Below are 27,272 nucleotides of genomic sequence, written 5' to 3'. Positions count from 1 at the left end.
CTGCAAGAGTTGAAGTCGGGAAAGCAGGCAGACAGACTGTGAAGGACCTTATATGTTACACAAGATTGGGAAGACCTTATGTATCTTATAAAGTCAGAAAGGCTGTAAGTAATGACTAAGGTATTTTAAAAGCAGCATTTGTGAGAGCCTCTAATTTAGGGAGTATGTAATTTATAAAAATCTAGATATAATGTGAAGAAAAATAGTTGTTTTATATGATTTCTTACGGTATCAAACACAATGTTCTCAGGATGATTCGGAAACATACAACTGATTTGCTCCTAGATGCAAATAAAATTTCTTCAAGAAATCTGGATCACAGCTTACACCATTTTACTTTTAGGAGGGATTTGAATTCTGATTCATTGTATGTAAGTCTCTGGTATAGTTACTCAGCTTAATTTTAAAAAATATATCCTAAAAAGATGATTTCAAATAGTGTTTTAGAAAAGACAACTCAATATGAGGACACAGCAAGTAGGCAACCATCTGCCAGTCAGGGAAAGGGGCCTCAGAAGAAACCCAAACCTGCGAGACTTCTTATCTTGGGACTTCTAAGTTCCAGACCCATGCAAAAATTTCTATTGTTTAAGCCACCCAATCTGTTGTATTTTGTTATAGCAACCATAGCAAAACAATACATATTTAAAATATTAAAAAAAAAAAAAAGGAAAGAAAGAAAAAAAAGAAAGAAACAGGTTAAGTATTACAGGTTATGTTTTCCCCAAAAATATGTTGGAGTTCTAACCCCAATACTTTAGAACATGACCTTTGAGGGTCTTTAGAGAGGTAACGAGATAAAAATGAAGTCATTAGGTGGGCCCTAACCCAATGACTGGTATCTTTATAAAAAGGGGACGATCTGGACACAGAAATGGACATACACATAGGGGGACTTCCATATGAAGATAGGATCTATGCTGCTGTAAGACAAGAGAGAGACCTGGAATAGATCCTGCCCTACCACCTTCAGAGGAAGCAAGACTCTGTGGACACCTTGATCTCAGAATGCTAGCTTCCAGAACTGTGAGACAAGAAAATCCTGCTGTTCAAGGCAACCAGTTTGTGGTTCATTGTCACAACAGCCCTGGGAAACCAATATAACAAGGTTATAGGCAACTAAAAGTAGTAACTTACCCTACAATAGATCCTGCACTGTAGGGTAAAAATTCTATAGAGAACATTATTAAGTCAACTAACAAAATTGACAATGGAAATTAGATTAAAGTACTACATTAATTTAAATTTATGAAATGGCATTACTGTGGTCACATAAAATATCCCTATTGTTGGAGACACATGTTAAAGTATTGGGGGTAAAGGACCATAAGTATGTAACTTACTCTCAAATGAATCAATAAAAGTAGTGTATAATAGTGTGTACACTATATAGTGTATATAGTACACACACTACTTTTACAAGTTTATATAATATATAATGTGTATATATAACTATATTCATATACAGTTGACTCTTGAATAACATGGGTTTGAACTGCATGGGTCAAGTTTTACACAATTTTTTTTAATAAATATATGAACTTATAGGATTGATACAGTACAGTATTATAAATGTATTTTCCTTATAATTGTCTTAATAACATTTTATCTCTAGCTTACTTTATTATAAGGATATACTATATAACATGTACAACATAAAAAACATTTGGTGATTATTGAGACTGGTAAGGCTTCTGTTCAATAGTAGGCTACTTGAGTATCTGGGGAGTCAAAGTTTCTGGGGAGTCAGAGTCATATGCAGATTTTTGACTACGTGGCAGGGGGTCAGCATCCTTAACACCCTATTGTTCAAGGGTCAGCTGTATGTGTGTGTGTGTGTGTGTGTGTATGTGTGTGTATATGGCTGTGTGTGTGTATTATACTCACAGGGAGTGAGAAGAGAAGAGAAGGGAGGAAGATTAGAGGCAAGGGGGGTAAAGTGGTGTTACTAACAGTTAAACTGGGCAAAGAGCATATAAACATTCTATTTGCTATTTTTATTCTTAAAACTTTTTGTAAGTTTGAAATGATTCTTAGGGCACCTAGTGGCTCGAGCAGTTAAGCATCTGACTCTTGATTTCAGCTCAGACCATGATTTCAGGGTTGTGAGATCTAGCCTTTCATCAGGCTACAGGCAATGAGTGTGGAGTCTACTTGAGATTCTCTCTCTCTTTCCCTCTGCCCTACCCCAACTCTCTCTCTCTCTAAATACATAAATAAGATCTTTAAAAAATAAAAAAATGGTTTTCAAATAAAATGTACAAAAATTTTTAATGTTCAAGTAGTACATAAATATGTAAACAAAAATAAAATGAGGAAAAAAAAGAAAGATGTAGGAAGAGAGAAGGGGAAAAGAAAATAAAATCCAGGAACTGATTTAAGCTAAAGAAATTCAAAAATGCCTCAGAAACATATTAGATGTACATTTCTATGTAAAATACAAGCACTATGACATTCAACTTAATATATTATTTAATATTTTAACAATTATGCAAACAAAATTTGCCTTTACTTAAAAACATTTTAGTATATGTGGGAGGAGTCAAGATGGCGGAGAAGCAGCAGGCTGAGACTACTTCAGGTAGCGGGAGATCAGCTAGATAGCTTATCTAAAGATTGCAAACACCTACAAATCCAACGGGAGATCGAAGAGAAGAAGAACAGCAATTCTAGAAACAGAAAATCAACCACTTTCTGAAAGGTAGGACTGGCGGAGAAGTGAATCCAAAGCGACGGGAAGATAGACCGCGGGGGGAGGGGCCGGCTCCCGGCAAGCGGCAGAGCAACGGAGCACAAAATCAGGACTTTTAAAAGTCTGTTCCGCTGAGGGACATCGCTCCAGAGGCTTAACTGGGGTGAAGCACACGCGGGGTCAGCGTGGCCTCAGGTCCCGCAGGGTCACAGAAGGATCGGGGGTGTCTGAGTGTCGCAGAACTTACAGGTATTAGAACGGGGAAGCCGGCTACAGAGACAGAGCCGGGGAGTGAGCTCTAAGCTCGGGTTTACCTTGAACCGCTCGCAGGCTCGGTCAGCTCGGAGCGCAGCTGGAGGCCAGGGTGACGGGAGCAATTGGGCGCTGTTCTCTGAGGGCGCACTGAGGAGTGGGGCCCCAGACTCTCGGCTCCTCCGGGCCGGAGACTGGGAGGCCGCCATCTTCATTCCCGTCCTCCGGAACTCTACGGAAAGCGCTCAGGGAACAAAAGCTCCCGAAAGCAAACCCGAGCGGATTACTCAGCCCGGCCCCTGGTAAGGGCGGTGCAACTCCGCCTGGGGCAAAGACACTTGAGAATCACTACAACAGGCCCCTCCCCCAGAAGATCAACAAGAAACCCAGCCGGGACCAAGTTCACCTACCAAGGAGTACAGTTTCAATGCTAAGGAGAGCAATGGAATTCCAGAGGAGGAGAAAGCAAAGCACGGAACTCATAGCTTTCTCCCCATGATTCTTTAGCCTTGCACTTAATTTAATTTTTTTTCTTTTTCAATTTTTCTCTTCTTCTCCTAAATTTTTTTAACTTTTACCCTTTTCTTTTTTAATGTTTTTTAACTAGTTTATCTAATATATATGTATATATTTTTTCCGTTTTATATTTTTTCATTATTGGTTTTCTTTTTTTATTTGTTTCTTTTTTTTTCTTTTTTTTTTCTTTCTGAACCTCTTTATACCCCCTCCCACCCCCCACGATATGGGAACTCTTCTGATTAGGCTAAAGCATATTTTCCTGGGGTTGTTGCCATCCTTTTAGTATTTTACTTGTTCCTTCATATACTCTTATCTGGACAAAATGACAAGGCGGAAAAATTTACCACAAAAAAAAGAACAAGAGGCAGTACCAAAGGCTAGGGACCTAATCAATACAGACATTGGTAATATGTCAGATCTAGACTTCAGAATGACGATTCTCAAGGTTCTAGCCGGGCTCAAAAAAGGCATGGAAGATATTAGAGAAACCCTCTCGGGAGATATAAAAGCCCTTTCTGGAGAAATAAAAGAACTAAAATCTAATCAAGTTGAAATTAAAAAAGCTATTAATGAGGTGCAATCAAAAATGGAGGCTCTCACTGCTAGGATAAATGAGGCAGAAGAAAGAATTAGCGATATAGAAGACCAAATGACAGAGAATAAAGAAGCTGAGCAAAAGAGGGACAAACAGCTACTGGACCACGAGGGGAGATGTCGAGAGATAAGTGACACCATAAGACGAAACAACATTAGAATAATTGGGATTCCAGAAGAAGGAGAAAGAGAGAGGGGAGCAGAAGGTATATTGGAGAGAATTATTGGAGAGAATTTCCCCAATATGGCAAAGGGAACAAGCATCAAAATCCAGGAGGTTCAGAGAACCCCCCTCAAAATCAATAAGAATAGGTCCACACCCCGTCACCTAATAGTCAAATTTACAAGTCTTAATGACAAAGAGAAAATCCTGAAAGCAGCCCGGGAAAAGAAGTCTGTAACATACAATGGTAAAAATATTAGATTGGCAGCAGACTTATCCACAGAGACCTGGCAGGCCAGAAAGAGCTGGCATGATATATTCAGAGTACTAAACGAGAAAAACATGCAGCCAAGAATACTATATCCAGCTAGGCTATCATTGAAAATAGAAGGAGAGATTAAAAGCTTCCAGGACAAACAAAAACTGAAAGAATTTGCAAACACCAAACCAGCTCTACAGGAAATATTGAAAGGGGTCCTCTAAGCAAAGAGAGACCCTAAAACTAGTAGATCAGAAAGGAACAGAAACAATATACAGTAACAGTCACCTTACAGGCAATACAATGGCACTAAATTCATATCTCTCAATAGTTACCCTGAATGTTAATGGGCTAAATGCCCCAATCAAAAGACACAGGGTATCAGAATGGATAAAAAAACAAAACCCATCTATATGATGCCTACAAGAAACTCATTTGAAACCCGAAGACACCTTCAGCTTTAAAGTGAGGGGGTGGAAAAGAATTTACCATGCTAATGGACATCAGAAGAAAGCAGGAGTGGCAATCCTTATATCAGATCAATTAGATTTTAAGCCAAAGACTATAATAAGAGATGAGGAAGGACACTATATCATACTCAAAGGATCTGTCCACCAAGAAGATCTAACAATTGTAAATATCTATGCCCCTAACGTGGGAGCAGGCAACTATATAAACCAATTAATAACAAAATCAAAGAAACACATCAACAATAATACAATAATCATAGGGGACTTTAACACTCCCCTCACTGAAATGGACAGATCATCCAAGCAAAAGATCAACAAGGAAATAAAGGCCTTAAATGACACACTGGACCAGATGGACATCACAGATATATTCAGAACATTTCATCCCAAAGCAACAGAATACACATTCTTCTCTAGTGCCCATGGAACATTCTCCAGAATAGATCACATCCTCGGTCCTAAATCAGGTCTCAACTGGAATCAAAAGACTGGGATCATTCCCTGCATATTTTCAGACCACAATGCTCTGAAGCTAGAACTCAATCACAAGAGGAAATTTGGAAAGAACCCAAATACATGGAGACTAAACAGCATCCTTCTAAAGAATGAATGGGTCAACCAGGAAATTAAAGAAGAATTGAAAAAATTCATGGAAACAAATGATAATGAAAATACAACGGTTCAAAATCTGTGGGACACAACAAAGGCAGTCCTGAGAGGAAAATATATAGCGGTACAAGCCTTTCTCAAGAAACAAGAAAGGTCTCAGGTACACAACCTAACCCTACACCTAAAGGAGCTGGAGAAAGAACAAGAAAGAAACCCAAAACCCAGCAGGAGAAGAGAAATCATAAAGATCAGAGCAGAAATCAATGAAATAGAAACCAAAAAAACAATAGAACAAATCAACAAAACTAGGAGCTGGTTCTTTGAAAGAATTAATAAGATTGATAAACCCCTGGCCAGACTTCTCAAAAAGAAAAGAGAAAGGACCCAAATCAATAAAATCATGAATGAAAGAGGAGAGATCACAACTAACACCAAAGAAATACAGACAATTGTGAGAACATATTATGAGCAACTCTATGCCAACAAATTTGACAATCTGGAAGAAATGGATGCATTCCTAGAGACATATAAACTACCACAACTGAACCAGGAAGAAATAGAAAGCCTGAACAGACCCATAACCAGTAAGGAGATTGAAACAGTCATCAAAAATCTCCAAACAAACAAAAGCCCAGGGCCAGACGGCTTCCCGGGGGAATTCTATCAAACATTTAAGGAAGAACTAATTCCTATTCTCCTGAAACTGTTCCAAAAAATAGAAATGGAAGGAAAACTTCCAAACTCCTTTTATGAGGCCAGCATCACCTTGATCCCAAAACCAGACAAGGATCCCATCAAAAAAGAGAACTACAGACCAATATCCTTGATGAACACAGATGCAAAAATTCTCACCAAAATACTAGCCAATAGGATTCAACAGTACATTAAAAGGATTATTCACCACGACCAAGTGGGATTTATTCCAGGGCTGCAAGGTTGGTTTAACATCCGCAAATCAATCAATGTGATACAACACATTAATAAAAGAAAGAACAAGAACCATATGATACTCTCCATAGATGCTGAAAAAGCATTTGACAAAGTACAGCATCCCTTCCTGATCAAAACTCTTCAAAGTGTAGGGATAGAGGGCACATACCTCAATATTATTCAAAGCCATCTATGAAAAACCCATCGCAAATATCATTCTCAATGGAGAAAAACTGAAAGCATTTCCGCTAAGGTCAGGAACACGGCAGGGATGTCCGTTATCACCATTGCTATTCAACATAGTACTAGAAGTCCTAGCCTCAGCAATCAGACAACAAAAAGAAATTAAAGGCATCCAAATTGGCAAAGAAGAAGTCAAACTATCACTCTTCGCAGATATGATACTATATGTGGAAAAGCCAAAAGACTCCACTCCAAAACTGCTAGAACTGGTACAGGAATTCAGTAAAGTGTCAGGATATAACGTCAATGCACAGAAATCAGTGGCATTTCTCTACACCAACAACAAGACAGAAGAAAGAGAAATTAAGGAGTCCATCCCATTTACAATTGCACCCAAAACTATAAGATACCTAGGAATAAACCTAACCAAAGAGACTAAGAATCTATACACCGAAAACTATAAAGTACTCATGAAAGAAATTGAGGAAGACACAAAGAAATGGAAAAATGTTCCATGCTCCTGGATTGGAAGAATAAATATTGTGAAAATGTCTATGCTACCTAAAGCAATCTACACATTTAATGCAATTCCTATCAAAGTACCATCCATTTTTTTCAAAGAAATGGAACAAATAATCCTAAAATTTATATGGAACCAGAAAAGACCGCGAATAGCCAAAGGAATATTGAAAAAGAAAGCCAAAGTTGGTGGCATCACAATGCCAGACTTCAAGCTCTACTACAAAGCTGTCATCATCAAGACAGCATGGTACTGGCACAAAAACAGACACATAGATCAATGGAACAGAATAGAGAGCCCAGAAATAGACCCTCAACTCTATGGTCAACTAATCTTCGACAAAGCAGGAAAGAATGTCCAATGGAAAAAAGACAGCCTCTTCAATAAATGGTGTTGGGAAAATTGGACAGCCACATGCAGAAAAATGAAATTGGATCATTTCCTTACACCACACACGAAAATAGACTCAAAATGGATGAAGGACCTCAATGTGAGAAAGGAATCCATCAAAATCCTTGAGGAGAGCACAGGCAGCAACCTCTTCGACCTCAGCCGCAGCAACATCTTCCTAGGAACATCGCCAAAGGCAAGGGAAGCAAGGGCAAAAATGAACTATTGGGATTTTATCAAGATCAAAAGCTTTTGCACAGCAAAGGAAACAGTTCAGAAAACCAAAAGACAACTGACAGAATGGGAGAAGGTATTTGCAAACGACATATCAGATAAAGGGCTAGTGTCCAGAATCTATAAAGAACTTAGCAAACTCAACACCCAAAGAACAAATAATCCAATCAAGCAATGGGCAGAAGACATGAACAGACATTTCTGCAAAGAAGACATCCAGATGGCCAACAGACACATGAAAAAGTGCTCCATATCACTCGGCATCAGGGAAATACAAATCAAAACCACAATGAGATACCACCTCACACCAGTCAGAATGGCTAAAATTAACAAGTCCGGAAATGACAGATGCTGGCGAGGATGCAGGGAAAGGGGAACCCTCCTACACTGTTGGTGGGAATGCAAGCTGGTGCAGCCACTCTGGAAAACAGCATGGAGGTTCCTCAAAATGTTGAAAATAGAACTACCCTATGACCCAGCAATTGCACTGCTGAGTATTTACCCTAAAGATACAAACGTAGTGATCTGAAGGGGCACGTGCACCCGAATGTTTATAGCAGCAATGTCTACAATAGCCAAACTATGGAAAGAACCTAGATGTCCATCAACAGACGAATGGATAAAGAAGAAGTGGTATATATACACAATGGAATACTATGCAGCCATCAAAAGAAATGAAATCTTGCCATTTGCGATGACGTGGATGGAACTAGAGGGTATCATGCTTAGCAAAATAAGTCAATCGGAGAAAGACAACTATCATATGATCTCCCTGATATGAGGGAGAGGAGATGCAACATGGGGGTTAAGGGGATAGGAGAAGAGTTAATGAAGCAAGATGGGATTGGGAGGGAGATAAACCATAAGTGACTCTTAATCTCACAAAACAAACTGAGGATTGCTGGGGGGAGGGGGTTTGGGAGGGGGTGTGGGGTTATTATGGACATTGGGGAGGGTATGTGCTATGGTGAGTGCGGTGAAGTGTGTAAACCTGGTGATTCACAGACCTGTACCCCTGGGGAAAAAAATATATGTTTATAAAAAAATAAAATTAAAAACAAAACAAAACAAAACAAAAAAAACATTTTAGTATATGTGCTGCCAAAGTGAGGATGCTTGAAAATAAGAAATCACAATATTCATTTATAAAACGTATCCTAACACTTATTTGAAACATCTGTTAATATAGAGAAAACCAGCCCACCTTTTCATCATTACACAATATGCCCACAACCATTCATTATTGCCAAGCATTGTACATACTCTGATATCCAACCTAAAGTTTATTTTTGAAAGACAGTTCTAAAATATAGTGAAAAGAATCAACCAGACCATAAAAAATGATCACGCTGGAAAGCATTAAACGATCTTCTTCTTTTCTTTCTTTTTTTGGTAAAAGGTCACTTTCTGGCTACCATGACCAAGGCAATTTGCTGGCTTATATATTTTAGCTAGAAAAAAAAATGACTGGAAAGCCACCACTTACCGGCAAATCAAACAGACATAAATACCACAGTAAGCAGTCATTTTTTGGGTATTACTGTGCAGAGACTTACATGAGAGCATCCATAAGCAGGAGAAAACCCATAGCAAACACGATGCTTCTCAGGTGCACTGCAACTGTGGTGATATGGCTCGGGGCCAGAAACAAAGGCAGTGAGGGACTGAGGGCAACTTCTTCCCAGCCCTGCAGAGCACCGCCAGAAGCAATGGTGGTCATGAGAGGAATTGGGTGAGGAAGTATTAGTCTGTAAATTCAACTTCCAGTCTCACATTGTGAGCCCATTAGTCTCACTTTCCTTCTCCAGCCATTATCATTAGCCCCTGGCAGAAATGAGAATTTCCAGCTGTACCTGGCAGCACGTTACTGTGATAATTTACACAAAGATTAAATTCTGTATAAAATTTACCTCCTCTTCCTCCTCCTCCTTCCTTCTAACCTTTAAAAGAATTTAAATTGCTCTGGACAAGCATTAAGTTACTAAAGATGAGGTTTTGTTCATTATTTTCCCCTGAAGTCAGCACATGAAGGTACTTCAAGAATTTAAAGAAATAAACTAAACTGTTCACATATTTATTCATCAAATATTTGTTTAGTACTTATTCTGTACTACCCTAGTGGTTCAGTGTTGGTTGCCAGAAAAGGAGATATAAACTCCTTTCCTAACCTCAAGACAGTGGGGGAAAAGATGAACTTCAAAATAAGTGGTATGGGCTAATCATATGAATAAGATAAACTTAGATCTGTTTTTCATACCAGAAACCAAGCATCAGACACCTAAATGTGAAAAAGTAAAGCAAGGACTGTTATAAAAAATTAGTAAACTTCTGCATAACCCGAGAGTGGGAAAAACTGTATTGGAGATTAGAGGGATCAGTCTAACATGGCCATTGCTCAATTTGTTTCATGTCCCAATTGTTGATGGATATTTTGGCTATTAACTTGTACTAAACAAATATGCAAGTGCTAACACATAAAGCAAAATTTTGTCATGAGAAATTTAACTCCACATATTTCTTCTTTTAGGCTAGCAGTTTCTCTCTCAGCCAAAACTTCGTAAGAATCCAAATATAAGCAAAACAAATCACCATATGGATAAATGTGCATTATTAATTAACTGTACCTCCAGGGTATTCTGATGCAGGTTGTTTTCCATGCACCAAATTTTAAAATGCACCACTATCTGGGGCACCTGAGTGGCTCAGTTGGTTAAGCCACTGCCTTCGGCTCAGGTCGTGATCCCGGAGACCCGAGGTGGAGTCCCACATCGGTCTCACAGCTCCTCAGGGAGTCTGCTTCTCCCTCTGACCTTCTTCCCTCTCATGCTCTCTCTCACTCTCTCTCTCTCAAATAAATAAATAAATAAATAAATAAATCTTTTAAAAAATAATAAATAAGTAAGTAATAAAATGTACTACTATCATTGATACAGCTTATCTCTGTAACCAGGATTTTATATATAAGAACAGAAGGTCCTCTAGGCAGGGACCTATGAGTCATGCATGTATAAAATCAGATTAAGAATGACAGAATTATAGGGGCACCTATAATTCTTATCATTAAAAATGATAAGAATTATAGGGGCACCTGGGTGGCTCAGTGGGTTAAAGCCTCTGCCTTCAGCTCAGGTCATGATCTCAGGGTCCTGGGATTGAGCCCCGCATTGGGCTCTCTGTTAGGTGGGGAGCCTGCTTCCACCTTTCTCTCTGCCTGCTTGTGATCTCTCTCTCTGTGTCAAATAAATAAATAAAATCTTTTAAAAAAAAGAATGAATTATAGAAAGGCTATAGAGTAATACGTAGAGGTTTTTATGAAAGATGTCAAGGAAGATAAGAGTTATGAGCAAAGGTGTTTGCAAGTTTTTATTTTGCTTTTTGAGGGGGTGGTGGAAGAGTAAGGTTATGAGTTTCAAGGTATGGTTTGGTTAGAAAAAGAGTAGGCTCACATTGCAATGAATAGGAATAGCATGTGGCAGGCACTGTGGTAAGAAAAGAATGACATAATCTATTAGCTAGAAGCTATTCAAGAAGAGAGAAGCTGCCACAACCACTGTAGGTTCTTAGGTCAGGAATAAAAAGAAGTCTGCATTCTCCTTCACACTTCCAGCTGTATTACTGAGGTTGAAGTCTGCAGGGATGAGTAATCACTATTAGACACAAACCTTTTCAGATTTATGTAGATGGGATATATATGGGAGGAGTTTTTAAAATTATTCTTATAAAATTTAAAATGCTTATGTTATATTAATATTTTAATGAAATATTAAATAATAATGTCAGCAGAAAGTTACTGAAAGTTATATACTCCAGAATAAACACAGATTTGGATGCTTTCCCAACATGAATGTAGTATACCTTAGATATGATATCAGTTCACTTTATTTTCCTTGTACATAGCACAATAATATGTCACTAAACAAAATGTAGTTTATGATTCATTTATCCAGAATTCAGATTTCAGGTCTTCAGAGAATCTAGAACATAGCAAAACTCAAAGCAACTGAAGGCCATGAGGAAAACAAGCACAAAGCTTGTGAACTTTAAAGGTGGGAGTCACTGGGTCATTCCTCAGACTTTTACCTTGCCATATTTGCATAAAATAATAGCCCAAAGAAAGATGGAAACCCTGACAGCGAAAAGTGATAGGAAGTGACAACTGACAGAAGAAAGAACTCTGAAATGCTTTCAGAAAAGCAACAAGAAAGCAGAGAAATGTGGGTCATTTGGCTGAAGAACAAAAAGCTCTATATTTCTCTAACTTTAGAGGACATCACAAAAATATCTGAATATTTAACTAAGAGTATTCCAGAAAAGTGTATTTAAGTTCAGAATTTTCTACTTCAAGATCATAAAAATCATAAAGATCATAAAAAGATTTTTTTCAAGAGAAAAAGTGAAAAACATTAGTATTTGAAAGTATAAACTTCAATTCTCTTCAAACTTTTTCTAAACAGGAATTATTCTATTCCTACATGTTGTTGAGTATTTGAAGCACTTTTTACATTTTGGAATGTTTCTATTAAGGGAAGATTAATAAATACAATTAATATGCAGTTTTTTTAACCTTTCTTAACTTCCTTAGAAGACACGGATTGCATAAAGCATAACACTGTGCAATAGGTTTATAACATATACAGATGTAATATAAATGGCAATAGCACAAAGTAGAGGGGAAGGAACAGAGCAGAATTTGAACAAAGTCATTATATCCTACTGAAATTAAGCTAGTATTACTATGAAGTAGACTGAGACAAGTTAAGATGCATATTGTCCCTAGAGCAATGACTATAAAAACAACTACAAGAAATGGTAAAAAATAAATAATAATAATGAAATTAAAATGGTAAACTAAAAATGATCTATTCAATATAAAAGAAAATTATAAAGGTAGGAATGGAGAAACAAAAAGACCCAAGACTAAAATGTAATTAGTAAAATGGGAGACCTGAATCCAACCACATCAATCATGGCTTTAAATGGCAAAGGTTATTAGACTGGATAAATAACATGATTCACGTATTTGCTAACTATCAAAAGATACACTTTAGAATCTTACAAATAGGCTGAAAGTGAAAGAATGGAAAACTATATACCATGCAAATAGTAACTGTAAGAAAGCTGGACTATGCTATACTAATATCAGGCAAACAGATTAAACAATTACTAGAAAGAAAGAGGGACAACTTATAATGAAAAAACAGTTCATCAGGGAAAAAATAACAATTATAAATACATATGCACAGTGGTAGGCTGAAAAATGCCATCTGCCTCCTAAAAATGATACCAAAGCCTAATCTCTATAACCTGTAATTAGTATCTTTATATGGGGAAAAGGTCTGTTAAATTAAGGTTCCTGAAATAGAAACATTATCCAGGATAATCAGGAAGGACCCTAAATATAATCACATGTATTCTTTTTTTTTTTTAAGATTTTATTTATTTATTTGACAGACAGAGATCACAAGTAGGCAGAGCAGCAGGCAGAGACAGACAAGCAGGCTCCCCACTGAGCAGAGAGTCCGATGCAGGGCTTGATCCCAGAACCCTGAGATCAGGACCCTGAGATCAGGACCTGAGCCAAAGGTAGAGGCTTTAACCCACTGAGCCACCCAGGCGCCCCAATCTCATGTATTCTTATAAGAAGAAGGTAGGGAGAGATTTCACTATAGACAGAAGAGGAGAAGGTGATTTAAGGACAGAGGAAGAGATCTCCTGGAGGAAATGTAATACTCATTTTGGACTTCTGGCTTTTAGAATTGTGAGAGAAAAAAAATTCTGTTGTTTTAGGCCACCAAGTTTTTGGTAATTTGTTACAGCAGTCATAGGAAACTAACACACGCACCTAACATCAGCAATCAAAAACACATAAAGCAAATACTGACAGCAACAATGACAATAACTGGGGACTTCAACATACCACTAATAAAAATAGACAGAAAGATAGGAAATAAGCAAAGATATAGAAGATATAGAAGACTTGAACACAATAAACCAACTTGATGAACTGATACCTGCAGAATATTTATCAGCAGCAAAATACCCATTTTTCTCAAGAACAAATGGAAAATTCTCCAATACAGACCAAGTGTTAGGTCATAAGGCTAGTCTCAGTACATCTAAAACAGGAGAAATCATACAAAGTTTATTTTCCAATAATAATTAAAAATCAAATAAAAACCTAGTTTCCCAAATTAAGAATCTAGTAAAAGAGCAAACTAAACCCAAAGCAAGCAGAAGAAATAATAGGTATTAAAATCATCCCCCAATGAAAGAAAAAAACAGAAACACAATAGAGAAAAATCAATGAAATTAAAAGCTGGTTTTTTGAAAAGATCAACAAAAAGATTAAAAAAAATAAAACCTTAGCTAGCCAGACTGACCAAGAAAAAAGATGATATAAATAACCAAGAATCAGGGATGAATGAGGTAACATCCCTACCAACCTTAGAAATATTAAAATAAGGCATATTATGAACAACTTTACACCAATAAATTAAATAGACAAGCTCGTAGAAACATACAAAATTACTGAAACCGATTCAAGAAAAAAATAGAAAATGTGAATAAACCTGTAACAAGTAAAAAAAAAATTGTATTGGTAATTTAAAATCCTCACCTAACAAAAAGCCCATGTCAAGATGGTTTCAGTGGTGAACCTCACCAAATACTCTCACAATGTCTTTCAGAAAATAGTGGAAGAGGAATACTTAACCATATCGCATTCTGTAAGACCAATATTATCTTGGTATTAAAGTCAAAGATATCACAAGAAAACTATATACCAATATTCCTCATGAACACAGATGCAAAAATCCTCAAAAGTAGTAATTTCTCAACAAAGTAGTACCAACAACAACAAAAATACCTTACATATATTAAAAGGACTTATACCATCCAAGTGTAATGTATTCAAGGAATGCAAGGTTGGTTTAACATCCAAAAACCAACTAATGTGCTATGTCATTTTTCACTTTTTACTTCTTGTTTGGAAAACCTTTCCTTATTCCAAGATCACAAAAAAAATCTTCCTGTATGATCTTCTAAAAGTTTATAGTTTTTCTTCCCATTTAAAGCTTTAATACACTTTAGTTTCTGTTTGTGGTATAAGGTAAGGTTCTGATCTCATTTTTTTCCATATTGGTATTATTATGGGTTGAGTTGTATTCCCCCAAATTCATATGTTGAAATCAACTACTCTGTAACTCAAGATATGACATTATGTGGATATAGGCTCATTATTTATATAATTACTTATGTTAAGATGAGGTCATACTGTAGTAGGGTAGGTCCCTAACCCAATATGACTGGTGTTGTGATAAAAATGGAAAATTTAGGGACACCTGGGTGGCTCAGTGGGTTAAGCCTCTGCCTTCAGCTCAGGTCATGGTCTCAGGGTCCTGATCGAACCCCACATCGGGCTCTCTGCTCAGCAGGGAGCCTGCTTCCCCCTCTCCCTCTGCCTGCCTCTCTGCCTACTTGTGATCTCTCTCTCTACAAATAAATAAATAAAATCTTTAAAAAAAAAGGAAAATTTAGGCATGGAGACAGACACGCATAGAGGGAGAATGCTATAAAGAGACACAGAGAATATGGCTGTGTGCAAGACAACAAGAGGCCTGGAACAGATTCTTCCTTTGCTGCCCTCATAAGGAACCAACCCTGCTAAACTCTGATTTCAGATTCCAGAACTGCAAGTCAATAAATTTCTGTTGTTGAAGCCATCCAGTCTGTGGTACTTTATTATAACAGCCTTAAGAAACTAATACAGTAACTCTCTCAACACCATAACCCAAAGTTCCTTCTCCACAGATCTTCAACATATTCTGGATTCTGTGTTCATTTCAGTTAGTCTATTTCTCCTAATATCTCCTAATTACTACAGCTTTATAATAATTTTTGATATATAATAAAGCAATTCCCCAAAACCTGTTCTTATTCTCAGAGAAGGTCTTGGCTATAATTGGCCCTTTGCCCTTTGTAATCTGTTTGTCATATTTCTGTTGGGCCTTGAACTGGTTTTTACATTGAATTTATAAATAAGTTTGGGAGAATTAATACCCTAATAACATGGTACCTCTTTTTGCCTACTTGGATGTCCTTTTTAAACTAGAAGTTTCAAAGTAAATTAGGTATCAGGGACAAAAGCAAACTGAACAACAGTAATTTTAGGTTTTGTTGTTTTTTTTTTTCCCCCCAGACTTCACACATAGCTGGCTCCCATTTCACAGAGCTTTGGATCTGACCACTGTAGGGGATGGGGAGGGGGTGAGAAGGATAGGTCCGCAATTGAGAATGATTAATAACTACAACCATAATGGCTATTTACATTGGCCACGTCACTATTAATGTGGAAAATAAAAAAGAAACTGGAAAAGGAACAATATAATAAAAGTATGTTAGCTCCTGGTATTTCTACTCCAAGGAAAAGAAAAATATTGCCTGGTAAGCTCTCTTAAGAAATACTTTTAAATGCCATTTCTTAAAAAATAGAAGCAAGGATATGAATAAAGGTTAAAAAAATTTTTAAAATGTAATCTCTTTCAAATCTCAAAACTTTCAACTTTATAAAACTTTTGCTATACACTGCAACTTGGAACATAATACGCTAATATAATAACCAAATTGCTATATCATTGTAAACTCAGTCATCTCAAGCCATAGGTCTTGCTATATGTGTATATAGCACTTTTTCATTAAGGACATAGATTTGTAGTCCCAACTATGCTGTCATCACTTGAGATTTGTAAATTTTCCTAATTCAAAGGAAAAAGTTATATAAGATTGACCTAGTTCCTTCAGAGATATAAGAACTATGAAAGTTTAAGTTGAATAAATTTAAATTTTAGCATTAGGAAAAAAATAAGGTTGATAGAGAAGTGAAATCTGAAAATTTTATTTTTTTTCCGCAGACAGTAATATAAAAATGTATATCATCACTTTTAAGTTGTCTATATATCATCTGGAAAGGAGACAAAATACTCATTTTATTTTTCTTTACCTTCTAAAGGAAGTGACTACTTAACTCTGAAATAGTAGAGAAGACGAAAGCTACAGAAGATACACAAAAACAAATGTGATTCTAACTGGTAACCTCAGGACAATCCATCAACAGAAGCCTTCCTTATTAGATTCATGCTACCTCTCAGCCATAAGAAGCCTTCTATTTCAAAAACTTAAGTCCTCAAAAATGAAGGAACCTCCAAAAAAGTAGAGATATTGTTTGTCTTAATCACTGAGTCTAACATTGCTGGTACATAGACAGGTACTCAGTAAATGCTTTAAATGAATGAATTTCTTTTATTACAATTTGAATAAATCATATATCCTTCAGCTAAACCAAATGTTCCATTTCAACTTTTCACAAATATACCTATTGTTACTGTTCAGAGTATGGGTTTGTCTCTTATTTCGACTTAAAACTTGAGGGGTCTAAGAGGCAATATAATATAGGTCTATAACATCAACATTATATCATAAAAGATAATTGATGAGCCGTCTGAACTCATACAGTGTTATATTATTTTAAAGTACGAAAGCCTGTTTCTCATTTTTATTTCTGAAGCAGTTTTGGAATAAAATTTTTTTTTTTCTGGTTCAGGTAATAATAAATAACACAGACCAATCTCTGGGATGTAGTTAAGACTGCTTTCGTTTTACCCTGATTCCAATGGTTCAGAATAAAGAAAATATAACTTATTTACCTGAAAGACTAATCAGATAGGTGGATTTTCTTTCTAAAATACACAGGATATTGTCTCTGTACATAAATCCTACACTTTAGCCAATTTGCCAATTGGAAATCAAGTTGAAAATAAGATCTTCATTACCTATAGAAAGCTCTGAGAATTAAAATGGTTAGGTAAGATAGTACTTATGGTCCTCTAACAAAAAGAGAAAATGTGGCATTACCAGTCGACCATCAAAATCATCCTCCTAAAAATATCTTATCCACTTGAATTAATATTTGGGCAACCAAATACATTAAAAAAAGTGCTGGGTATCTTAAAATGAGTATGTCAGTTAATTAATTCTGTGATCCCCTGCTACTGGCGGAGTACTGTACAATCTGTTATTATTCACTGTCCTATAGATCATCTGTTCTTGGTGCTGGTTTGTTCCAGGAAGAGAGACAGCTGCAACACTATATCCCTGTTCAACCTGAGGACCATCTGACTTTAATTGTAACACACAGCTTGATGTGGCTCTGGCTATGAGAAGCCAAAGTATCGTCTGTAATAATCTGGAAAAGCAGAAACCTGCCAACAGAGGGCTGAAAACAGGGACTTGTGCTGTCTGGCTGCCTGACGGGCTGCAGGAAATATGATTAATGAGTAAGGTATAATGATATCAGGAACCCGATTAGCACCACAAAAAGGTCACAGATCAAAGTAGTATGCATTTCATGAGCTACAATCACTGCATAAAATCTGTGGACTTGAAGAGGTAAACCAAAAAGAGGAGGAGGATAAAACCCTTATGTGATAACATGCTAACAAATACACAAAATACCATACTAATAATTTAATCACTTATAGAAAGAGGAAGTTATAAAATGAATCAATACAGACTGTACTGTAGGAAACCTTTGTTCATCATAGGTGTATACTGAATATTTTTGAAAGTGTATGAGTTATTGGATTCTTTCATAAAGACACATGGTAAGTAAAATCAAGTATTTTTCCTAATTATAAATTTCAAAGATGAGATATAAATATTTGACCGTAAACTATGTTTGCATTTAATTTACAATGGATGTACTATATGGTGACTAACATAACATAATTAAAAACTCAAGTATAAAAAAATTTGCAATGGAATTTTTATACAGTTAAGAATATAAGCTCAGGAGTGCCTGGGTGGCTTAGTCCTTAAGCATCTGCCTTTAGCTCAGGGCATGATCCCAGGAAACTGGGATGGAGGCCCCCATCGGGCTCCCTGCTAGTTGGGAAACCTGCCTCTCCTTCTCTCACTCCCCCTGCTTGTGTTCCCTCTCTCAATGTGTGTCTCTCTCTGTCAAATAAATAAATAAAATCTTAAAAAAAAAAAAAAAGAATATAAGCTTATTCAGAGCCTAAACTACAAAGACATAGAACTCACAGGAAGAGGAATCACTGGCACAAATGTTTAATAAAGTTAATGATTAGTTATAATAAATCTGCAATTAGTATTGTAAAATGCTATTTTGTATATAATTTCATGGGCAGGCAACTGGAATCTGATTGAAAACAATGGGATAAGTTGCTACCTTCTTTTCTATGGTACCCTTGGGAAGCCCATCCGAAACTGCCATGGCTTTTCTGAGGTAACGACAGTGAGAGCAGAGATGGGAAGTACTATTAGGAGAGGAGCTTACCTCAATTTACACAATTAAATTTCCTTACTTGTCAAAATACTATTGGAATGCTTTTAATATTACTTATTCAGATGTTTGTTTGCCTTCTACTCTTTTAAAGCAAACTAAATACTCTAACAAACCTCTTGACACTCTTAAGAGTACTAAATGGTAATAATTAATAGAGAGCTGGTTCTCTTGAGACTTACAATGTTAAATAATATTTAAGAAAGTGTTCCAGGGGTGCCTGGGTGGCTCAGGGGGTTAAGCCTCTGCCTTCGGCTCAGGTCACGATCCCAGGGTCTGGGATCGAGCCCCACACAGGCTCTCTGCTCAGCAGGGAGCCTGCTTCCCCTTCTCTCTTTGCCTGCCTCTCTGCCTACTTGTGATCTCTGACAAATAAATAAATAAAATCTTAAAAAAAAAAAGAAAGTGTTCCAATAATAAAACAATCAGAACATGATTTAATTTTTTTCTTAAAAATATATTCCTGAAGAATGAGGATGATTATTTATACCTTTCAAATATTACATAAATGTTATTTTATATCTACCTATCTACCTAATAGGAAAACCATTTTTTAAAAATGATGAATCATCTGGGATGCAGAAGAAACCATTAAAAAATGAAAAGACAAACATATGTTAGATAAAAAACTTTTACAAAGAATATATGAAGATCGCTTACAATTAAATAAGAAAAACAACCCAATTTAAAAATAGGCAAAAGATATGAATAGTTTACCAAACAACATATATGAGTAGAAAATAAGACTGTGAAAAGGTAGTCAATGTCATTTGTCATTAGGGAAATACAAATTAAAATTGCAATGAGATACCTACTATAGCAGCTAAAATAAATAATACTGACAATACCAAGTTTTGGCAACTTCTTCTAATATGACCCAGAAATTAAACTCCTAGGAATCTATCCAAGAGAAATGAAAACAGATGTTCACCCTAAGACATACAGAAATATTTATAATAGGCTCAAACTGGGAACCCCAAATGTCCATGAATTGGTAAATAAGTATGCAAAAATATATCTATACAATGGAATATTATGCAGCAATACAATACAATATGCAACAATGTGGGTAAATCTCAAAAATATCATGCTAAATGAAAGAAGCCAGGCACACAAAGACTACACATTGCATGATACCATTTACATAAAATCTCTTAAAAAAACAAAACTATAGAGACAATCAGTGGCTGCCTGGGACAAAAAGTCCCAGAGCAGAAACTGACTGCAAACAGGTACAAGGAAATTTCCTGGAGAGATAGGTGTTCTCAAGCTGGATTATGGTGATGGTTACACAACTGTATAAATTTACTAAAACTCAAAGAATTGTACACTTTTAGAGGTGAGTTTTATGGCACATACATTATACCTCAATAAATGCACTTTAAAAGGGTTATCGCTGAAAGAAAATAATTATGGAATAACCATACCTTCTATTGATTTTCATGAATCCCTGGGTGGGGTGTGTGGAATCATACAACCATAGACAACGGTCACATTTAAAGTTCGACATCTCCCTCAGTATCTGTGAGAGCTAAGCTTTGTCTTACACACTCATTTTAACTGTATTCCTCCAAAACACATGGGGTAAAAGTAAAAACAGTAAAACACGTATCTCAAGACTGCGAAAGAATAATGTTAGGTACTAATTTCCAAGTGCCAACTGTAAGCCAAAGCATATTCTAAGTATTTTATATAGTATCTAAAATTCTATATTCATATCTCCAGACTACATATGACGAAACCAAAGCTCAGAAAGGTTAAACTGCCTAGAGTCCAAAAAGTAGCAAAGTGATTCATCCAGGATTGGGAAAATTGGTCTAACTTCAAGGCCTATGTTCATTCCACCCTGCTTACTTTCAGTGTACATAAAATGTGAAATTTGAGTAATAAATGGATTGCAATTAGGATCTGGAAGACAGGATTAAAATACAAATGTTGGTATAAAAGGTAAGAAATGTGACTTAGAAATATAAAATACAAGAATTTTCCTTAAGTGTAAATTAAAAACACAATGGAATTTAGATTTTATTCTTCTTTTTAAAGGAATCTCTACACGCAACATGGGGCTTGAACTCATAACCCTGAGATCAAGAGTTGCATGCTCCACCAACTGAGCGAGTCAGGTACCTTTAGATTTCACTTTTAATATGGCGTATGACAGAGACATTACTTTTCAAAACTGAGAGAAAAGCTCCTAGATTCCAAACTTTAATGAAACTTAAAGGCAAAAAGGAAAAGACGTATTACTTTTTCATGAAATAATACAAGAATGCACAGAAGAGAGGACTTTAAAGAGTTCATTAGGGAGGAGTCTGAAGAACACAATGATTACTGTGCTTTTAAGTTTTTAAGTTTTCATGTTCTAAATATTACATGAAGAGTCCCTTGAAAAAAATACAAGATATAACAAGAAAATCTTGTTTCTATTACCAAAAACGTGCAATGGCCTTCTAACTTGGAGCATAGAATTATGCTATTTTCTTGGTACAAGAAACTCATGTTGCATAAAGCATATATTCCAGTTTCAATTAATTCTGAATTATCATGTGCATATGAAAGTAACCTAAATTCTGCATAAAAGAATAAAAGAAACTGTTACACTTTTCAAGGCAATAAAATTTAATAAAATTTATATGGAAATTCACAAACTATTATGTCACTTTCAGTTATCTCTACTAACTATAGTTTTGTCCAGAAAACCAAGGGTTAATGATTATACCAACATATGAAAGATACTTTGAGAAGAGGCTCATGACAGACAGAGTAGATGATTACTATCTTACCAATCTGTTTATGCGAACAAATTCTTCTGAGGTTTTGGCCCAAGGAGGAAGTTCAACATCAGACACTACTGTCCCATCATCCATCACTCCAAGATTATAATTATTGAAGTTGACAAACATCTCAGGGAGATAATAAAATTCAGGGATCAACTCCTATATAAAAATAAAAGACAATGTCATAAACTGTAGAATACTGACTACATATTCATAAAAGGACATGGTCATTTCCTATTGTGCAGAATTATAACAAAATAAACATAGGGAATTTTTTTCTTTCCCAATATATCATAGCTCTGATACTAAGCTACTATTAAGGTAGACAGATCTCATCCAACCAAATTCCTTATTGGTTGGTTATATGCTTCCTTTCAGGACAGTTAGCATCTCAAAACTTTTAAATACCAACATTTGAGTATTAGCTGAGGTTTGATAAAATATAAACAGATTAACATGCTATAACAATAACAGCTTAAACTAAATTTTTTATGAGGTATGTGGAACTTTTGCCAGAAAAAACAAAATCTTTATAAGTATTAAAATGCCACTGCATTGGTCCCTTCATCAACTAGGAAAATATTCATTACAGTTAGCCATGGCTTAACAATATATTTTGCTCATATTTCAAAACACTCAAGTTTAGTTGTAATATACTACCTTTGATAAGAGATCAAAATTTGTAAGTCTAGAAAATGACCTGCAATAAAAAACTTGGTAAATTAAATATATGACTCTACTAAGAACATTTAAAACACACTTCAGTAGGGTGTTTTATAAGCAGAAAAATGCAGCTAGTTAGGTTTTTGTGTACAATAAGTCTCATGTATAACTATTTCAGAGGTCCTGTAGACCAGACTTCAGATCCAGTCTTGACATGGGTCAGTGACTCAGTGGTCTTTCAGATACCCCCTCAGGGCCAGCTATGGCAGGCCTGGCTTTCCAAACAGTTGAATAAAATAGGGAGGTCATCAGATTTTGGACAAGGTCAGTATGAACTCTCCAGAGCAAAGAAAAAAGATCCAGCAGGAATTAAGCTATTATCACCTCCGTCATCCATGCGAAATGTTGCTGGACTTTGAATTGTACATCCTTTGTTTACAATCACAATAATTAACTAAGCAGCATAGAAATGAGCTTGTCCTCCAAATGCCTGACAATCACCTGATCATTAGACTTGAAAAACATTTAAATTGAACAACTTTTTCCAAAAGGGAAGAACCTCTTAAAAGTTTAACCGTAAATGAAATAAGTTATCACACAAAAATAGTAAGACTTTCATCTCCAAAAATGATGCATATAGGTCTTAACTGATAAAAGTGAAAGATACATGTGTGTTATTTTATGTAACAAAAAGTTACACTGGATATATTTGAAGTAACATTTATTGAGATAAGTCAGGTACTAAAATAAACTCTTAATAAATCTTATCACATTTAATTGTAAGAACTTTAATTTTAAAAATGAACTAAGGTTGAAATAAGTTAAGTAATTTGCCTGAGGTTATGCAGTTAATTTATGATAAATTTGGACCTTAGATCAAGATTTGTCAAACTCTAAAGGCTCCTTCATCATCAAACTAGCATGAGTTCTACTTATACAGGATACATAATACTAAACATTTTAAATACAAGCTTTTAGCATATATTCTAAGTAATTTTTTAAAAAGTAAAAAACTTTTTACTCCTTCATAATAAGAAACTAGTTCTCAAAAATATGTATATATTTATAGATATATATACACATATATTTATTATATAATACAATTAATCAAACAGGAAGATTTTTATAGTATACTTTAATTATTTACCCATATATGAAGATAAGTTATGTTATAACTATTATTCATTTGCTGAATGTGCATTCAATAAACTGCAACTTTGAGAAATTTTACCAAAATGTCTTACTTTCATTCCATATTACTTGTGCTAACAAAGAAGAATGCTACTTTTCCCAAATCTTGTTCTACAACAAGAGGGAGGACCATACCTTTATATTCAAAGTATGACATTTCATAAAAATTTTAATACAAACGAAGTCTTCAAACCTTCCTAGCACTAAAATTCTTATGATTTTGTGTATCTGTCTCTATCTTCTACATGTGTCATTTTATTCAGGTTGCTAAACAAACTGTACAAAACAGAAATGCTCTTCCTCATTCTTTTATAAGTTCTAAATTCAACGAACAGAAATATAGTTTGTTCCTGGCACACTATATTCAAATGTATAAATTTATTATGAATTTAAATAACTTTGTTGCTTTAATATTGACAGCACACCCTAATGATAAATTCACTTAATTTAGCTAAATGGAACAAAAATCACACATAAAACAACAAAAAAATTTTGATGAAAAATACAAAGAAAGCAATTTTAAACTTTTAAAGTTTTTAGTGTACTATGTTAAACTTTCAGATATCATGCTGGGAGGAAAGGAGTAAATCATCAATTTCCATTTAATTACCACATACTTTGTGATTTCCTTTAAAGATAGATATCCTGTAAATTTTGTACAATGGGCATTATAAAATATTTCAAAGTTAAAAATTAATAATTTATTAAATGAAAATAAAGATTAATATTTCAATTGTTATTTACTGATACCAATTTACTCTCTATTTTTTACTTCTTACCCCATACCCCACCAATTTCAAAAAAGCAGTCAGATAGTTGTAGAACATATGGAGTGTCTAGAGTGGAAGCCTCTTGAAGACATCTTTTCTCTGTCTTTTGTCAAAGTCTAAGCAAACAGAGGAGATTACGTAAGATGTCCAGGAAGAAGCAGTATCAAAAGTTAGTATGTTAAGGATAGAAGCTAAAGAAGAAAGAAATTGTTCCCAAGATTTGGGAAACAAATTTCTCAAAATCTATATACAATCAGCTTTCTTTCGGCCTGAGGGGAAGAGGAAGGGATGAAGAGGTTAAGATTGTACCCCAGGGGACAGCAAATGGTGATCAGGGTCATGGCCTACCCATACAGTACTTATGCATGAATTAGAAAAAGGCAACCCTTCTGGGCTAAGAGAGCCAAAGGGAACTCAGTTTGGTAAGTGTACCACATGCTGGATTTCAGCTCCTATTCTTTCCTTCAGTAAAGTGCCAGCACATACATTCTCCCCAACTGCCCAACATAGTAATCTCATGATGGTATACTTAGGGAAATTAGTGCATGGTACCTTTGTAATCAGCAAATATTTCTTTGTAATCAGCAAGTATTTCTTAACCCAAGTAGAGCTGCCTATTTTCGAAAAGCTTCCAGAAAGCTATGTGTCTTCGACAATGAGGATATGACCAATAAACAAGATAGACTGAAGATGTGAAGGCCAATTTCTAGATATCACAGACTAGAAAAAGAGGTCCCTGCTCTATTCTCTAATGACTGTGAATGAATTTCTTCCTAGCCTGATATGAAGAAGATCTGAATTCAAATTGGGACATTTCTTAAACACTTGAGTTGGTAATTATGAATTTATATCCAATAATAAAAAGACACTAATGTATTTAGTAATAATTACCCTAAGGAGACAAAACAGTAGGAAGAATGCAGTATGAGCAGAAATATAAACACAATGTGCTAATTTATTTTATTAATAAAAGTTTTTAACATACAGAATTACTGAATCATTATATTGTACCCCTGAAGCTAATAACACTAGATGTTAATTATATTCAAATAAAAAAAAGTTAAAATATAAAAAATTTTAAAAATAAAAGAATAAGTTCCTCTTCTTTGATTATTTTATTAAGCCTTAGGTAGGCTTATGAAGGTAACAGAACACATCATTATCACAAAGAAGTATTTATTTGGTTTTTATTCTTTGCAGAAAACTGTGTTAAGATCTGGGATGTAGAGACATGAGTATCTAAATTGCTAAGTAAAAGTGAAACAATATATTTATTAGAATGTAACTGGTAGTAGGAATTGGTAGCAGTCTAGGAATTCAAAAGAGAAAATGATGTCTAAAAGTTGGGGTGGAAAGAGAAAGCTTTAGGGTAAATAGCATAATACACTGTATTTCCCTAATACAACACTCATCAAACTGTACTGTAATTGTCTGTTCACTTTTATCTCCCACTAAATTGAAGGCTCCATAAGATTGAGGACTTTACCTATCCTGTTCACCACTAAACCTCCAAACCCTAGGCACAGAGTGTAACACATATTTGGTATTCAGTAAAAATCTGCTGATTGAAAAATGGCATTTAAAATAAGAAATAAATAACCAGAGAAGAAAGACGAGAATAGTCCTGACAGGGGAATATAGAGACTGAAATATGGGTATCACTTGCTTCTAATGATCAATGAAGAATGATGTAATTGGTTTAGAGAGGACTAAATACATGCAGTGGGAGATATAGTAGGATCAAAGTGTAGAAAGCCCTGAATGTCATGCTGTGAATTTCAGCTTTTTCTAATAAGAAAAAAAATTTTCCCATCAGGACATTTTTAAAATGAACATAAATTTATTTGTTTATTTATTTAAAAGATTTATTGGGTACATGGGTGGCTCAGTCACTTAAGCTTCTGCCTTCAGCTCAGGTCATGATCCCACAGTCCTGGGATGGAGCCCCCCCCCCCAACCCCATTCAGGATCCCTGCTCAATGGCGAGTCTGTTTCTCCTTCTGCTCTACCCCAGCTCCTGTTCTCTCTCTCTCTCTCTCGAATAAATAAAATCTTAAAAAAAAAAAATAAACAAAGGATGTATTTATTTATTTATTTATTTGAGACAGAGAGCAAGAGAGAGTGAGCAAGAGAGTGTGGGGGTTGGGAGGAGGGGCAGAGAGAGAGGGAGAATCTCAAGTAGACTCCCCAGTGAGCACAGAGCCCTAACCCAGAGGAGGCTCAATCTCATGACCCTGAGATGATGACTAGGGCAGAAATCAACAGCTGGACGCTTAACTGACCAAGCCACCCAGGCACTCCCCCAAAAATGAACATGAATTTAAAGATAAATATTTCCAACAAATTAACAGTGAAGAGAAAGACTACAAAGAATTTACATTTAGTATAAAAAACATCATCAAATAAGCACAATTACGTTGAATAAAGAAGTGAGCACATATACCTAAAACATTTTACAACTTCATTATAAGAAAATCTGCATAAATAAACCAGTTGATGGGAGTGGAATACCCTCTTATTATAAAACAAATACACTGAACTCAACTGAGATACAAACATTTGACAAAAAAGTATATATAATGCCTAAATTTTACTATGGATATAATGACATTTAAGTATTTATACTTGCAGAATTCCAACTTAATCCTAAAAGTATCTTCCTAAAAGAACCATGCCTTAACACCCAAATATTAAGTT

At 35.4% G+C, this 27,272-nt stretch overlaps 1 protein-coding gene across 3 annotated transcripts in view; it reads right to left on the bottom strand.

Moving 5' to 3' along the window:
- LRBA (LPS responsive beige-like anchor protein) overlaps window positions 1–27,272 on the bottom strand; it is a 729,797-nt gene that overhangs the window by 126,720 nt on the left and 575,805 nt on the right. For all 3 annotated transcript variants that reach the window (XM_032855538.1, XM_032855540.1, XM_032855539.1), the window contains exon 47: window positions 21,958–22,110. In XM_032855538.1, coding sequence (XP_032711429.1) covers window positions 21,958–22,110 — 153 coding nt within the window. The remainder of the gene's footprint in view (window positions 1–21,957; window positions 22,111–27,272) is intronic.

The sequence above is a fragment of the Lontra canadensis genome, unplaced genomic scaffold, assembly GCF_010015895.1.
Source record: "Lontra canadensis isolate GAN:19392208 unplaced genomic scaffold, GSC_riverotter_1.0 scaffold10, whole genome shotgun sequence".
Classification (NCBI taxonomy): Eukaryota; Metazoa; Chordata; class Mammalia; order Carnivora; family Mustelidae; genus Lontra; species Lontra canadensis.
The sequence above is the reverse complement of the archived record's forward strand: the minus strand, read 5'-3'. Positions and strand labels throughout refer to the sequence as shown.